The sequence below is a fragment of the Galeopterus variegatus genome, unplaced genomic scaffold (assembly GCF_000696425.1).
Source record: "Galeopterus variegatus unplaced genomic scaffold, G_variegatus-3.0.2 Scaffold1370, whole genome shotgun sequence".
Classification (NCBI taxonomy): Eukaryota; Metazoa; Chordata; class Mammalia; order Dermoptera; family Cynocephalidae; genus Galeopterus; species Galeopterus variegatus.
In genome coordinates, this window is record NW_007727481.1 from 190,691 (window position 1) to 208,877 (window position 18,187).

General features: G+C 33.9%; 2 protein-coding genes across 2 annotated transcripts in view; one reads left to right on the forward strand and one right to left on the reverse strand.

Annotated features, from left to right (window-relative positions):
- The window catches only part of SLC25A12 (solute carrier family 25 (aspartate/glutamate carrier), member 12), a 259,334-nt gene that overhangs the window by 128,247 nt on the left and 112,900 nt on the right, over window positions 1–18,187 (reverse strand). The gene's annotated exons all lie outside the window — the stretch shown is intronic.
- Window positions 1–18,187, forward strand: part of HAT1 (histone acetyltransferase 1) — a 51,241-nt gene that overhangs the window by 20,783 nt on the left and 12,271 nt on the right. The window contains exons 4-8 of the mRNA XM_008576588.1: window positions 54–174; window positions 8,832–9,011; window positions 9,282–9,403; window positions 9,904–10,008; window positions 10,329–10,435. Coding sequence (XP_008574810.1) covers window positions 54–174; window positions 8,832–9,011; window positions 9,282–9,403; window positions 9,904–10,008; window positions 10,329–10,435 — 635 coding nt within the window. The remainder of the gene's footprint in view (window positions 1–53; window positions 175–8,831; window positions 9,012–9,281; window positions 9,404–9,903; window positions 10,009–10,328; window positions 10,436–18,187) is intronic.

Genomic DNA, 18,187 nt, shown 5'->3' on the forward strand with positions numbered 1-18,187 from the left:
TTAATGACTTTGTAAAAATTTATTTTGATTATTGCTATTTTTTACTATTTTAGTGAAACTGCTTTTGGTTACAAGGGTCTGAAGATCCTATTATACTATATTGCTGGTAGCCTGTCAACAATGTTCCGTGTTGAATATGCATCTAAAGTTGATGAGAACTTTGACTGTGTGGAGGTAAGAACAGAAATATTCATTTTTAACCCTGTTTTTCAGATGAGTTTAAAACAGGTTTAAAAGTTTAAAGATTTGATGGAGGAGAGAATCTGTTAAATAGTGGTTTTAAAATCACATATGCAGTCTTTAGTTATGGAAGCATTAGCTTCCCTGTTATTTATTTAACCCTGTGGTCAGACCCTTATCCTGTTCTATTTCCTGGGTGGACTTTTTCATAAAAACCTTTGCTTTTATGATCAGAGATTTATTTTATTTACCAATTTTTGTTTTTTATTGTGGACGTGGAAATTACTTCTTTTCCTTCAAGTGGAAAGAAGTATCTAAATTTTCTACTTTTACTTCATGTAGAATCTATTTAGATTTTTCTTGCTGCATTTCTAATAACACAGATTTTGCTAATATATGCCCTTATGAACATAGGTAATAAAGGTGGTTACATTATGAAACTTCTTTTATTTTTTTGGGTGGCTGGCCAGCAGAATACCTGAGACTGGGTAGTTTATAAAGAAATAAAATTTATTCCTTACAGTATGGAGGCTGGAAAGTCCAAGTTCCAGGGAACACATCTGGTGATGGCCTTCTCTCTGGTGGTGACTCTACAGTGATGCAGGGAGTAACATGGCAAGAATGGCTGAGCCAGAGATAGCTACCCTGCTCACAAGCTCTCGTTATAAAGCCGTCAGAATCATGCTTATTACTCCATGAATGGATCAGTCCATTCACAAGTACACAGTCCTTGCAATCTAATCACCCCATTAAGGCCCCATCTTTCACATACCATAATTGGATTTTTTTCAACCTCTTAACACTGTTACAATGGAGATAAAGTTTCCAATACATGAACTTTTGGGGGACACATTTAACCCATAGCAGGGTGCATGGTAGAAAAAGCATAGATTACCTTGAATAGACTGTCGGTAGAAATATGGATGTTAAAGAAGCTGCTGGTTAGGGCTCAGGACAAAGTTAGGAGTGTGGGAAAGAAAGCCTTTATTGTTTTAGAGAATACATATATCATCAGAAACATAATTTTGGTAGAAATGTGAACATTAAAGGTGCCTCTGATGAGGGTTCAGAAGAAATAAGAAATGTGTCTGGAAACTGAAGGAAAGGAGATCATTGTTATATAGTTGTAGAAAGCCTAGTTGAATTGTGTCCTGTAGTTATGTAGAAAGGAGAAGCAGTCAACTTAGATATTTGACTGATGAGATTTCTAGGCAAAATATTGACAGTGTGGCCTGGTTTCTAGCTGCTTATAGTAAAATGTGAGAAGAAAGAGAAAAATTGAGGGAAGAACTTTTAAGCAAAAAGGACCGAGGACTTGATGATTTGGGAAATTCTCAGCCTGTCCAGATTGCAGAAGTCACTAAAATTAGGAGATTCACTGTCAGGGAAGTTTGCTCTGGAGAGAAAGCTGCAGGATAACCTTTTGCTAGTAGGGAAGAGATTAGGCATGCAACTAGTGATCTCCTTGATCATCCCAGCAAAAAGCCAGTAATAGAAATCTGGGGAAGATATGTGGAGGACCCTCTTGTCTAATAGTGGGAACCCTCATGACATACAAAGGTGACCCACGAGGGTTTTGAGAATGAAAACTTCAAAATTCAGCCTGGACTGACAGGACAAAATGAAGGAAGGCTCATGAACTCCCAAAATTCCACAGGCAGGAAACAGGCTGATAAAACTGCTCAGTTAAATATGTGTGCTACTCTTCAAGAAAAAGGAAGAATGACTCCGAGGGTGGAGCTTTGGGCCCAGAGCAGGAACTGAAGTTATTCCCAGGACTTGAAATGTAATGGAATTTGCGCTGCTGCATTTTGAAATTGTTTGGAACCAGTGACTCCTTTCTTCCTTCCATTTACTCCCTTTTGGAATGAGAAAATCTATAAATGTTGTCCTGTGCCTATCCCACCAGTGTTTTTTAGAAGTGATAACTTGTTTTCTAGTTTCACAGGATCAAAAATGGTGAGGAATTTTACCAGGATATATCATTTCCAGATTCTCACCTATACTTGATTTAGATAATTTAGATGATGAGATTTGTGACTTTTGAGTTGATGCTATTTAGATGAGATTTTGGACTTAACTTGATGCCGTAATTGTTGAGATTTTGGGGGTGTTGGGATGGACTGAATATATTTTACATGAAGGTTTGAGGGCCTTAAGAAAGTTATATATTTTAGACTTGTTCTGTTTCTGGACATTCTTTATTTAAAGGCATTGAAACATCATCAAGAAATACTTCACAGAGTTGACTTAAAAAAATTAAATCCTATTTTGTCACTGAATCATTTATAAAATTAAAAATTGGAAATTACATTCTTACAGTAAAATCACTTTTGAATCCAGTAAGTTTTATCCAGTAAATCATATCTGTCCTATTGTTGATGATACTGTGCTAAACACAACTAGGCAGAGAATAAATTGTAGAAAATGAAGATCTTTTATATTATTACATACTTCCTAAAGCATTAATGACGAAACCACTTTTTAGGACTTTAAACTGATTTTAACCTCTGACTTTACATCTTTTGTTACTTCTGTGCCCCACCTTTTTTTTTGGCTAAAACCTCCTTTCATTATTTGAACTAGCTTATTTGGTCCTTTTTGGGGGGTTTTGTTTTATTGTAGAGGTCTTGCCCAAAGTCACACAGCTATTAAATGATCGAGATTGTATTAGGAGATCATCACTTAGTGGTACTATGGATAATATATAATAATGTCCTGATTAAAAGAGGTTAGGACTATTTATGACCTATTCTAAATGGTCTGGAGCTCTTATGTATATTACTTTTTATTTCTGATTTTTACAACAATGTGTGGTTTTTTTCCCTCTGCTGTGTTTTATGCTGTTAGCCACCAATATACTGCTGTCATTGTGAGGGGCTTCCCTCTAGCAAACAGTCTCTCTGTGGATAAAAATACCACATTGGTAAGCTTAATGGAATCATGTATAACACGAATTGCATATAGCATGAAAGAGATCTGAAGTAGACTCTTATATTCATTATTCAACTTGTTAGAAATATTTTGAGTACTAGGTTTTTTTCCTCCTCATTCCCAGCCATATTCAAGATGACTAAGCTTACCAGGTAAATAATATGTAACTGTACTTAATATTTGTTTTATTCAGTAGTTTGTGTCCTTTAGAAATTTTTGAAATTTTACAGATATTTCAGTGGTTCTGAGTAATACTGTAGTTGTGGTGATTTGATATTTGAAAAGATTTAATCTTAGATAAATTTGCATTTTAACACATTTATTAAAATGGAGTTTTTCCATGATAAATATTTCTTATTACATCATTAAATTTTCTAGACCCAAGCATAGCTAGATATTAAAAATGCACATTATGTTTTTCTTCATGTTGTACAAAATTCACTGTTGTTTAAGGTTTGGGTTTTTTTCTTTTTTTTTTTAAAGTTGCAGTTGATAGTGCTGAATTGATTTCTTCCAAAGGAACTATTGACTTAGTTATTGATAAATCTTTCAAATACTACTTGCAGTGAAAATAGCTATGTACTTGCATTGACTTCTAATTGTTCCATTCTTGAAAACCAGGTTTTTCCATTTAGAAGTACTGTGTTAGGAGTAAGGAATCAATCTTTTATAATGTCTTTTTGTAATGTTACTTATTTGCTTTATGGTCAAATATCATTTATATTACTTGTTGAAGCAAAGATTTTTCCCCCCTTATAAAAACAGAATGAATAGTGGATGTGGGGGTAATGAGCTTGCCTCTTTTATCCCAGTTTGCAGAGAGAGTGTTCATTCCTCATTTCCTTCTGTTTGATGCCAGGGATACAGTGGCAAACAAAATTAAGTCACTGCTCCTATGGAGCTTACATTCTAGCCAAGAGAAACAGTGAGTAAACAAATAGTAAATTAAATTCAGATAGTGTTATGAAGAAACATTTTGCTGGCTTCTGAATAATGAAAGAGAGCCAGCCATGTAATAATCTGAAGTAAGAGCTTACTAGGCAAAGGGACCAGCAAATGCAAAGGCCCTGAAAAGATTACACTCTTGGCATTCTTGTAGCATGGAAAGAACTTAGTGGTTAAATCATTGCGGTGATGGAGAGGAGTAGAAGATGGTTGTTGAAGGGAAGTGGCAAAGCTAGATCATGTAGAGTCTTCTATGCCATGATAAGGTGTTGGCAAGAGGTAGGAGTAGTAGCCACCCCTTAGAGGTTTTGAGTAGATGGGGGTCATATGATGTAATTTACGTTTTTAGAAGATTCTGACTGCTATGCAGATAATTCACTGTAGGGGGCAAGAGTGAAAGAAGGGAGACCAGAACATGCAGTGTTAGGGAAGACACGGGGTTTAGTGGTCAGATTAAGGATATATTTTGGAGGTAGAGCCAGTGGGGTTAGCTGTTGAATTAGATGTGATGTATGAAGGAGAGGAACAAGGAGAGCCCCATTGCCTTAGCAGCAGTGGCACTAACTGATATTCAGAAGATTGGAGAAGTATATTTAAGTGGAAATAATGAAGAATTTTGTCTTGGATGTGTTGAGTTTGAGATTATTGTGTAATATATTTGAGTTTTTGCAGATCATACTATGTAGCATCATTTCTGAGTATTAAAAATACACACTTTTAGGCGGTCAGTAGTCACAGCAAATCTGCTTAGAAGTTAATTTGCTTATTAGAATTTTGTCACTACATTAATTTTTTGACATCCGTTTTTCTTTTCCACACTGAGTTCTTCCGTTGCATGTAAAATTCTTCTGTCACAATTAAGATGCCTGTTAGATTTCTCCACTAGCCATCATCTTTAAAGGCAATATCATTATTCTGAATTTTATAATACAATGAATTTGATTATTCAGACACTAATGATTTGTTCATCTTATGATTGTCCCTGACTTTTGCTTTTATTAATACCTCCTGCCCTCCTTGGGGTAATTTCATTGCCTTTTGTGAAGGGGTGTTAACTAAGATTGTTCAGTCTTGTTAATTGCTAGCATTCCTGGGAAAAGTTTGGTAGAGGAAGTTGAGATACATGAATAAGGCTTGTATTATCTGTGAATTTTAATCATTTTATTCTAGTCTCCCTCTAATATGGATTGAATTTGAAAGTAGGTGAGAGCAGATTTAAAAATTTTTCTGGAGTCTTTAGATTCTTTATGGGAAAATCCTATGTATTTATAATATTGAAGAAATGAAAAAATAATCTATTTCACTATACTTTTTGTTTATAATTATGAATGTTCTTGATGAGTACTGCTTTTTATGAAATATAAAAAGCTTTAAAATGATATGTTGACAATTGTATTGACTTTTGAAAAACACATTCAATAGAGTAAGAAAATTACTACATCAGCAAACTTCCTATTATGGTTTTTATATTGATAATTTTATCTCATTTAGTTCAAATAGCTAAACACTAATGCAGTATAAATAAACTTAATACCTTTGTTTTCCAGTAGACAAAAAGTCCACACTTTTAATTTCTCTACCAATACTCAAATTTCTAGTTAGAGCTTAAATATTGCCAGACAATGTGAGATTGAGCAAAATTAAATTGATATAGAATTTATTTTGCTTGTTTTGTAGTATATCTTAGGCATTCTTAGAATTATAGTTAATGTTACATCTATGTGCCCTTTTAATCAAGTAAAGAACAGCTTGTACTTGTATTTTTGCAACCTCAAGATAACTCACTATGGGCATATTTAGACAAATGGTTAGCTTAAGATAAGACAATAGAGAGGTTACTGGGTTTTTGAATGTATATAAACACAAATATAAGTGTAAACATTTTTATTATAAAATTACTAGTTATTTTCATGCACATTGCTTTATGCAGTGATGAGGAAAAGCAAAAATTGCTTCATAGGAACATCTTCATATGTAACAAAGTATAGAACATTGAAATTTAAATGACCATATTGAGAGAACATACAATCTAAAAACATTTCATTATGATCCACCTACCATAAATCCTACTAGAATAGTTTACTTTTATACTTTCCTTTCTAAAAAGAAATTGCCAAATGTTAGAAAAACATTTATAAGGGATGGGTCTTTATTAATTAAATATATCAGGTTATATTCTGGATTTTTGGTCTGTTCAGCTTATTTTCTTATACTCTCTATAACTATTTCTGTGTAATTTTAATTGAAGTTGAAGATGTTGTTCTTGAAGACAGGAAATTTTTCAGTGATCTTCAGAAATAGAATCTAAATTTTTAGTCACAAGTATTGGACTAAAAGGTTTCAGTTCATTTTTAACTACATTCAATTAAAAATGATTAGATGGGGATTTTCTCTAATGATTTTTATTACCTGACCAGTAATCCACTGTGAAAAATGATTATTTTAAATTTAACTGAAATTAAGTATATATTTTAGAAAAGAATACAGATTTCTAAGACATGTTGATAATAGGCTGTTTTCTTAAGGCAGAAACCATTTAATAGAGAAATGCAGACATTTTTCCTGCAGTGAAGCAGAGTTCTGAATTCTAGGTTTGAAGAGCTATTTGATTTTATATTATGTGTTTTATGTAAGTATATCAGATAGACATTTTTATACATGTAAGTATTTACATACATATATATAGACACACACATACAGATTACTTGCTTTTAAACTTAGTATCCCCCGCAAAAGGTTTTAAATAATATGTAAACTTGCCCAGAGCAAAATATTTTATTTGAAGATATTTATTACAATAAATAGGTATCTTTGGAAAGCTGAAAGTTTAATTTTAACTCTTTCAACTTTGTTGAACCCAAACCTTTGGGTTGCTTTGCCTTCCACCAGATCTGCCTCTTGAAACTTAGTTTCGGAGAAATCTTTGAGGTAGATTTGATGCAAGATATGTAAAGTGATTTCATCATCCTTTGCGACACATTGGTGAGAAGACATGACATAAGGAAGGTTTTCAAAAGTTAAAATTATACATACTATGAATGTGTTGAAATGATTTTTAAAAGCTGATTATAAACCTCTTTATTTAAAAGTAGTTCTTCACTTTTTTAAAACCTGAACTAAAATTATGCTATACTACTTTACTTATCACTACTATGGATTTTAATTGCTACACGACAGACCTATTGCAGCTATCCCTCATTATAGCTATTTCCTCATGTACTTATTGAAATTGTACTGGTTCTATAAAATATGCTTAAGATGGTCTCTTCACATTAGCAGTTTCAAGGGAAAATATTATTAAATTGTACTTTTAAAATAAGCAAAAATAATTTTATCAAATGTAGTTTATTTGATCTTTAGTGTGAATGGATTGCAAGGACTGATGTACATGTTAGAAATAAACTCTTGGACAAAATGTTGAAGAGCTATATTTTAAAGAATAGCTTTTTTTTTTAATAGCTAATAACAAGTTATGTATAAATGTTGGTGGTACCAGAGCATTGAAAATAAGACTTGTTTGTGATAAACTCCATCCTTGGTTTTCTGTCCTAAAATGTAACTGAATGATAATAAAGTGCTATTCATCTGCAGGTGCATTGCTTCTACTTAGTTAAAAGATGGTTGAAAGGACAGGAATTAGTAGCATGTTGTATTAGCCTTTTGTGGTATATTTTGTCCTAAGCATCTTAATTTCCCTGTTTTGAATGCTAAGTAGCAAGGGTCTTGGTTTAGAACTAATACCCATCATGCATGTAAACGGTATGAAAGAGCTGCTTAGTAAGTTAACACAAAGTGTTCTTGTGTCAGTCCTTGTGGAAATAGATACAATACAAACATTACAGCTGAACTCACGGCAAACTCCATTAAGTAAAAACCTGGCCTCATTGTTCTGGAAAAAGTTTGAATAGAATGCAGGCTCATTTTGTTGAATGTAATGTAAGGCTTTTAGGGACTGTATTGAAGGATACGGTTTTGTTAAGTCGAGACCAATTCATTAAGTTTTATTGCCTGGTGAGAAGCAGTAATACTTTATTGTAAGACTTCATCAAATATTCATGGTTTAAGAGAAGTAGTAAATGTATTCAATCAAGTGGTCTTTTGGGGTTTTGAAAAGGATTATGAAGTCTGCTCAGCTGATAGTTTTAACATTCATCGAGGTTGTTTAACAAGGGTAATTTTAATCTCTGAATTTAATTTTGTTTTCCAGTCTTGTCTCTTTTTTACTGTCACAAATCCAGGTCTGTAAAAATTGTGTCACATTATATGGATGAGTGGATAATACATCCATTCATATAACATAAATTTCCCAAGTGGGTATATTTTTAAAATTATCATCTTAGCTTTGAGTTTGGCATTGAGGAGAGTTGTGAACTGTCTACTTGTTCATTGTGAGGTTGCTATCCATTTGGTCAGATTCTAGCCTCACCTCACTACTGCTGGTGATCTTTCCATGTCTTAGATGATACATCTCTTTGACACATTAAAATAATAAGCAGCCTTTTGTTTTGGCCAGCTCAGATTGTCATGAAAGCTTATAGCCAGCTTTTTCTACATGATGTTAGAAATTTCAGTACATTGTGTTTATTATTGCATTTGATATTACGTTATACTTATGCTCATCTCAAATTACATGAAACTCATCCTTTTTCAGTTCACTGAATGTTTAGTTTGTTATTTTTGTTGGTTTTGTCCATTTCAAGAAAATTAAGCATATTCAACTAAAAGTCAAATTTGTTATTAATTTTTTATGTCCCTTATCCTCCATTCCTTAGGCAGATGATGTTGAGGGCAAAATTAGACAAATCATTCCACCTGGATTTTGCACAAACACGAATGATTTTCTTTCTTTGCTGGAAAAGGAAGTTGATTTCAAGCCATTTGGAACCTTACTCCATACATACTCAGTTCTCAGCCCAACAGGAGGAGAAAATTTTACCTTTCAGATATACAAGGTAAAGGATAAATCTAAATATTTCTGAAGTTACTCATATGCCTGAAACCTATATGCAATTTTGTTGTGTTATTTCCAGTGATTTATTCTAACTTCAGGAAACAAGTTTTTATCAGCCTTAGAAACAAAAGATCTATTTTGTGCCTGTGTCTGTGTACACATCCTAATCTGAGACTTCTAAACATTTTCCCACCAGATAGTTTTGTGTTCTGCAGACTTTCACTTACCTCTATGATGAGTTTCACCTGACTTTTCCTGGCTTTTTCCCTAGGCTGACATGACATGTAGAGGCTTTCGAGAATATCATGAAAGGCTTCAGACCTTTTTGATGTGGTTTATTGAAACTGCTAGCTTTATTGACGTGGATGATGAAAGATGGCACTACTTTCTAGTGTAAGTACAGTTCTAAAGCAACAGTAGACCTTATTACCTCCACAAAGCCAGCATTTTAATTGTGGCAGCCCAATTATTGAGACAGTATAATGATATTTTTCCCAGGAAAGGAAAACTATTGTTTACGAGGCTTGAGTTTTCCTTCATTATGCTTTGGGAGACCTTGAGAATAGAGCTGAATTAAATGCTGTTGTCCGTTAGGGCCCTGAATGTAGGCTTAAACAGTAAAATGAGCTTTGCCTGTGTTTTCTTTTACTTGCCACCTATTCATCTTTATAATAGGCAAGTGCACTGAAGTGATGTAAAGAGGTCTGATTTATCCAAGTTGCTGCACACCAATTAAATGAATTGTACATTCAGAACATAGCAGGTGTACCCATTGGGCCCTCACAGAGTAGCTTGCTGACACTGAAAATTCAGTCAGAGAATGGAAAAGAAAATGGACACTGCATGGGAGCGCGACTGTAATTGACCTGCTTGGCTTTCTGTTTTATCTGCAGATTTGAGAAGTATAATAAGGATGGAGCTACGCTCTTTGCGACCGTAGGCTACATGACAGTCTATAATTACTATGTGTACCCAGACAAAACCCGGCCACGTGTAAGGTAATTGGCAGTATAACACGTGCCTTGTCTTTTATTTCAGAAGAAGGAACTGCTGAAGTTTCCAATACTTGTTATAATAGTGTTGATTTGTTTTTTAAAAATCACCATTATTCATTGGCTGTGTACTGATTTATTTCATTGTTCCTTTTGAAACTGGAAGATTAAACCAATTTTGAGTATCTCAATAATTTTTGGATTTCTTGGCGGTTGACTGAAAAAAAAATCACACAAACTTTAAAACATTCGTAATACTATAGTGATTTGCAGTTTGTAAATTGGCCATGTTGTTTTTAATTTTCAAATAATTTTTTTTACTGTAGTCAGATGCTGATACTGACTCCATTTCAAGGCCAAGGCCATGGTGCTCAGCTTCTTGAAACAGTTCATAGATACTACATTGCATCTCCTTCAGTTCTTGATATTACAGGTATGTAAAATTTAATTTGTTACTGAAAGAGCTTTTCTAAAAATGTCTTCTTTACTGATTGATTTTGTTTTTATCAGAAATAACTGTTCTGTTTTAAACAGCAGTATTTTCCTGAAGTTTTTGAATCTAAAGATGGCTTAAGGTTACATTTTAGGTCAAGCCTTTGTGGGGACTGGATTACATCTCTAACTGAAGTGCTTAATGGAACAGATTGAAGATGATGAACTAAATATATGGGGAAATCTTGATCAGGCATAAATACATTGCAAGTATGGTATTGCTTATTTGTTCAGTTTATTTGGCAAATAGTAGCATTTTTTAGAGGCTGCCCATGCTTTAATTTTCACGTAGGGGCAGAATATTTTAAACCTAACTGAGGAAAAAAAATCAAGGTAAATAGTTCCTGAATAGAATACACATTTCCTAAAGTGTGTGTTTTATATTCCTAAAACACATGCCTTCACAACAGTACTAGAAAAGGTGAAATGTAGGTGTTATCAACACCTCACTCTAACCACCAACTGAGATATCTGGCCAGCCTCAAGTTACAGATGATAGTATGTCAACATGGGACCCACCAAAGAACTAAGTGGCCCAAGGAACATTTACATTGTCATTATTTTCTTTCCCCTGAGTATCTGTTTCAAATTTGGTGCTCATAGAGTTGCTGATTAAACTGAAAGTCACCTTTTCTTTTTTCCATGAAAAATACTGTACCAGATATTCACAGCCAAATTAGGTACTAAAATTTGTTAATTCTCTAAGAGTTTGAATACATTTTTTTATTTTAAAACTGCTATATTTGACATGTACTAAAATATTAACTTGTTAAATAAATGCTGTTTTGGAATTTTATTTTATCAATTTGATTAAAGACACCAAAAAAACCCCAAAATACTGGATGTGGGAGTAGCAACCATATAAACATGCTACTAGGCAGACTGTCAGTTTTTTTTCTTTTTCATGTAGAATAAGGATTTTGCTTGTCCAACATAAATAAAATTGAAGTTGCTTCATAACAGTGAATTGATCCTGTAGATTAATAAGCTGAAGGGAAAGCATGTTGTTTTAAAAAGGGGGTTCCACATTTATAGAGTTGAGTTATCTTTTTATCTGACTTTCCTGTTACCGTTAAACTTGGGAGATAAAGAAGTAATTACTAAACTTAGTTTATATCAAAATTTATAAATTGTTTAAGTGACAACTTTACTAGCTTAGTGACTTGTAAAATTATAGAAACATATAATACAAACTGTATTGCTTCTTTTAGCTGAGCTGAAAATTGTTTAGCTTCTGTTTACTTATGGAGCTTGGACTTGGTGCTACGTGAAGGGACATTTTTGGTGATTTTACTCTGGAGTTCACATAAGTAGTCTTTGTCTACTCTAGTGGGTAATGTGCCAGCAGGGGTTGTTTCTTTGAAGCCTCTTAACCACTTTCTTCTGTCTACTCTAACCAATAAAGTCCTTGATACTTAGCACCAATTAGCAGATAAAGAATTTTATTTCTTAAATCTCAAGTGAAGAGTCATCAATAATGGTAGCCTTTATTCATTGCTGTTATTCATTAGAAACTGAAGTCTTTAAAGAGAAAAGGCTAAACATGCTAAAGGACTTTTGAATTTGACAACTGGGTATCAGCCTGTATTTTCAGCATTAACATTTTTCAGCATTATAAAATACTAAAAATGCCTTATAAGCTGTTCTCATTAAGATATTTCTCCTAGATTTCCATACCCAGTTTAAAAAGCAAAAAAAAAGTACAGAATTGTGTACTCTTTAGTCATTTTAGTTGCCTATTTCTCCATTATTGTGTATATTTTTTAACATTGTGCATCTTTAGCAGGCTCTGGATCCTCCATTTGCAATCCAGGATATTCTTTATATTAAATGAACTTTTGCTTACTTGACATATAGCCAGATGTTAATTAAAATTTACTATCAGTAGCCTAAGTTATATCTTACTTCCATTGGATAGGTGTTTGGCCACCCTTTTTTTTTTAAGCATTCAGTTTTAAGGTAAAATACTGGCAGACGATTCTTTATATTATGTACCATCTTCCTTTTGAGGATGTCAGTCTCAAGGTAGATAGCATCTGAATACATCAGTTTTGTTACCTTATAAATAAAATCAATGATTTGTTTCCTCCAGAATTCTGAACAGTTGCATTTAGCAATAGAAATTGATCCTGGGCTGGAATATTTATCAGTATTATTAATCTATCAGTAGTATATTAAAAGCTTCTGGTATATGTTATATAGCTTTTTAGAATATTAGATGTGAATTTTTTTAAACTTTTATGATTTGTGCTATCATCCCATTTCTCTTTTTTAGAGTGTGATTTTTCTCCAATATAGATCATTAATATGGAAAGGCTTTTAAAAAAATGATAGAGGACACATATGTTGTTATATGTATTTAATTTGGAAGAAATTCAGTTTTTGATCCTACATATCACTGTAGATTTATATCCAAGCAAATTTTATCTTTAAATGTATTGCTTATCTTTTTGTAGCATAGAACCAAAGGGAGGATGTCACAAATCATTGAGTGTTATCATTTTAAGTTCATTTCAGGCTGGCATTTTTCAAGAGCTTAAAGATTGAGTTGTAACTTGGCTCCTTAAATTAAGCTGCAAACAAAATATTATCAGTTTATAATGACTTATAAAACTAAATGGAAATTTTTTTGTATGCTGTTTTGATTTATGTGAAAATTTCAGGTTAGAATGTGGCAAGACTTTTTTAGATTCTCTCAACTGATTCATTTTCCTTTGATACCTTTTTTCTGAACTTTTCTGAGGGTATAAAAGTTACTTAAGTTTCACTCATACTAAATTTTATTTTAAATAAATACTAGCAATGCAGTTCTTTTTAGGAGGTAGGTGTACTTGGAAGAACTGACATTGGATAAGCTGTGCCTTGTCTATTAGTACTTTAAAAGTTTAAAAGTTTTTAGTGGTACTTTTAAAAGTTTTTTGTAAAGAGGGGCTTGCTTAAGAGTTTGTCACTTAGAGTTTTTAATTAAAACAACTATTGAGTTATAATTTCGATACCATAAAATTCACTTATTTTTATGATTTAGCAAGGTTTAGTAAATCTGCAACCCTCATCACAGTCTTGTTTTAGAACATTTCCGTCACTGTAAAATGATCCCTCATGTCCATTTGCAGTCAGTTCCCATCCCCTCACCCAGTCTCCATTGAAGTCTTTGATCCATTTTGAGTTAATTGTTGTGTATGGTATGAGGTATCTAAATTTATCTTTTAGATGTGGATATCCAGTTGTCTCAGCACCATTTGTTGAAAAGGGGATCTTTCCTCATTGAATTACCTTGGTACCTTTGTTGAAAATCAGTTGACCATAAATGTGAGAGTTTATTTCTGGACTCTCTAATGATCTATATGTCTATCCTGATGCCGGTACCATACTGTCTTGATTAGATTACTGTAACTTTATATGGAGTTTTGTTGTTGCCTTTTAAGTGATAATGTCAAGTTTAATCTGCCAAATACAAAAGTTGAATTTGTGGAGTATGTTTTGCCTGGATACTACAGAGTAAACAGGTTTCTTGAGATGATTGATGGGTAGGGTTAAAAATGGGCACTGGCCCTGGCCAGGTGGGTGGGAATGGGACAGGGAAGAGTAGAGAAGGGATGCCTCAGTCAGAGTGAACTGGCTGGGGATAAGCCATGACCCTCAGGGACACGGGTACAGACTCCCAGAGGACAGCCCTGAGAACCCAAGCAACACCAATGGGCTGGATGTCACAAACTCATCAGCAGCTGATCCCTAGCACATCCACCCTCTAATGTGCAATCTACCTAACAAACGGAAGCTCTTCTTACCCCACCTCCTAGGTAGCCCTTCCTTCCCCCCAACAAGGATTCTAAATTTTAAAAACAGCAAAAAAACACTCAAAAAAATGGTTACATATGGAATGCTGTCTGCATCTTTCTGTCTCAGAGACAGCAGCTGCCCCCTCCCCCCAGCCTCTCCCACCTTCCCCCCAAAAGATTTCTGTGCCCAGATGAAGAAACGCCGGGCCGTGGGGTCTCCTAGCTATGCAGGGCTGCAACAGTGGTGCCAGGGCATAGGTAGGGTGGGCAAGACATGGTAGAGGTCTTGGCAACATGGCCTAGTTCCCTGGTATCTCCTCCTATAAGCCATGCTTGCTTATTCAGGGAAAGTGACTACATTTCCTGATAAATTGCATCTTTTTTTTCCCTCTCTTCTTTCTTCTTGGTGGCCTCCTGTTGCTATTTCCAGATAATCACCAGCCCAGCGAGGTTGGCCTTGGCCTGTTGTGTCTTCCCAGCTAAATGCAATTTCATGTAATGCTCTTTTGCTTTCTCTTCTCAATGTCTTTTTGTTCTCTCCTTGAAAGCTCCTTTGGCTTGTCCATGTCCAATCGTGTGATCTTTCTGGTTGTCTCTCCCACCTGGTTGGGGTTTTTGATGATGAGCCCTTCCATGTTTTGCTGGCAGTCATCTTCATTTGAGGCTAAAGATTTCTTTTGGGGGTCACCAGCAGCCCCATCTTCACTCTCTTCTCCTTGTTCCTCTTCTTCTCTGGCCTACTTTTCAGCCTGGAGCTGTGCATCAGTCTCCTTGGGGCCCTTGTACTGCCTTTGGGACTCCTTCTCTCTTTCCTCTCAGACACAGAGGCCCTGGCAACTGTAGTACTTCGACCTTTATATTGAGTTTTGAAATTGGAAGTGAAAGTCCTCCAACTTTGGGTTTTTTTGTTTTGTTTTGTTTTTTCAAAATTGTTTTAGTTGTACAAGGTCCCCTGCATTTACATAAAAATTTTAGGATCAGCTCACCAATTTCTGCAAAAAATAAATAAGACTCTTGAATTTTAATAGGAATTGCATTGAATTTGTAATCAATTTGCTATATTAACCATTTGGAGTCCTCTAATACATTAACACAAAATGTCTTCATTTGTTTAGATCTTTTAAAATTTTTGTCAGCAGTGTTGTAGTTTTCAGTGTACAAGATTTGCACTGCTTTTGTTAAATTTATTTGTAAATTTTTTTAATGTTATTGTGAATGGGATCATTTTCTTAATTTTGTTTTTGGATTATTGATTGTTTTAGTAGATAGAAATATAATTGGTTTTTATACATTGATCTTCTATTCTGCCCCCTTGCTGAATTTGCTCATTAGTTATAGTAGTTTTTGGTTAGGATTTTCTACATACAGAATTATGTTGCCTGCAAATAAAGACATTTTTACTTCTTCCTTTACAATTGGATGCATTTTATTTCTTGCCCGATTGCATAGCTGAGAACCTGCAATATAATGCTTACTAGAAATGGTGAGAGCAGAAATCTGTGCTTTGCTCTCAGTCTCAGAGGGGGAAGCATTTTGTCTCTCACTATTATTATGGGTGATGTTGGCTGTAGGTTTTTTATTGCTGCCCACTATGAACCCTGGCAATCAGTGGGGTAACAGATATCACAGCCAGATTGCCCTCATATCCTAAATGCCCACTGTCAAACTGAGGAAGCTCCCTTCTATTCCTAGGTTGCTGAGAGTTTTTATCATGAATTGGTGTTGGATTTTGTCAGTTGTTTTTTTCTGTGTCTATTGAGATGATCGTGTGGTTTTTCTCATTTATTCTGTTAATATGGTGTGTTACATTAATTGATTGTTTTGCATGTTATACCAACCTTGCATTTCTAGTATAAATCCCATTTGGTCCTGGTATATATTTATTTTATATGTTGCTGGATTTGCCTTCCTAATATTCTGTTGAGGACATTTGCATCTACATTCATGAGGGATATTGTTTTGTAGTTTTCATCGTAGGTCCTTGGTATCAGGGTAACTCTGGCCTCACAGAATGAGTTGGGAAATGTTTCCTCCTCTATTTTCCGTAATAGTTTGTGAAGGCTTGTCATTATTTCTTTTTTAATCTTTGATAGAATTTACCCAGTAAAGCCATCTGGCCATGGACTTTTCTTTGTGAAAAAATTTTTAGTTAGTAATTCAGTATCTTTATTCTGTTACTTCCTGAGTCATTCTGGTAATTTGTGTCTTTCTAATTTCTGTAAAGTTGGTAGTGATGTTCCTTGTTTCATGGCTGATTTTGGTAATTTGTGTCTTCCTTTTTTTTCCCCACAGTCACTCTAGCTGAAGGTTTGTCAATTCATTATCTCTTCAAAGACCCAACTGTGGGTTTATATGAACCTTTCTATTTTTCTGCTTTCTATTTCATTGATTTCCATTCTTTCATCATTTTTTTGCTTTTTCTTGCTTTGGATTTAATTTGCTCTTTTCTAATTAAGACTGAAGCTTAGGTTACTGATTTGATGTTTTCTTTTTTAATATAGACATTTAAACATATAGATATATATTTATACATAATATACATTTATATATAAATAGGTGCACTGCTTTAGCTGCATCACATACATTTTTATAAATTTTGCTTTCATTTTTATTCAGTTCAAAATATTTTCTGATTTCTCTTGTGATTTATTTTTTGATTCATGAGTTATTTAGAAATGTGTTGTTAATTTCCAAATATTTGTGCATTTCCAAATTTCCTTCGGTCATTGATTTCTAATTTAATTTCATGTTGTTAGAGAACATATTTTTATATGATTTCAGTCCTTTTTCATTTATGGAGTTTTGTTTTCTGGACATGCTTAAGTGTCTGCAAACTTTTCTTTTTAAAGGGCTAGATAGTAAATATTTTATGCTTTGCAAGCCATGTGGAGTCATATTTTTAGTGTAGGTTGTTCGTTTTTATACAACCCTGTAGAAACCATTCTTAGCTCACATGCCATACACAAACAAGCCATGGGTGACATTGGCCCATGGGCCATAGTTTGTTGATCCCTTGCCTAACATGTGGTTTATCTTGGAGATTGTTCTGTGTGAATTTGAAAAGGATGTGCAGCCTCCAAAAAAAAAAAAAATTGTGTATTTTGCTGTTTTGGGGTGGAATATAATATATCAGGAATATAAATATCAGTTAGGTCAAGTTGGTTGATAGTGCTGTTCAGGTCTTCTGTATCTTTGCTGACTTTCTGTCTAGTTGTTCTATCCATTATTGAGGGTGCAGTACTGAAATTTCCATCCATTTTTGTTGACTTATCTATTTCTCTCTTTAATTCTGTCAGTTTTTACATTATGTATTTTGGGACTCTGTTGTTAGTTGTGTATATGTTTATAATTATAATATCTTCCTACTGAATTAACCTTTTGTCATTATAAAATATGCCTTTTTGTAAATAGTATTTTTATCTTAAACTCTGTTTTGTTTGATATTTATATAGCCTCATATTGTTTGCATGGTATATCTTTTTCCTCCCTTAGACTTTCAGTGTATCTGCCTTTGGAATCTGAAATATTTTTCTTGCAGATAGCATATACAGGTTGAGTATCCCTTATTTGAAATGCTTGGGACCAGTAGTGTTTCAGATTTAGGATTTTTTTTGGAGTTTGGAATATTTGCAGAATACATACTAGTCGAGCATCCCAAATCCAATCATGTTGAGCATCATGTTGGTGCTCAAAAAGTTACAGATTATGGAGCATTTAGGATTTCAAGTTTTTGGATTGGGGTACTCAACCTGTAGTTGGATCTTTTAAAATCCAGTCTGACAATCTCTGCCTTTTGATTGAAGTGTTTAAAACATTTACATTTAATATAAGTATTGCTGTGCTTGGAATTATGCCTTCCATTTTACTGTTTGTTTTCTATATGTCACATTTCTTTTTGTTCTTTTGTTTCTCCT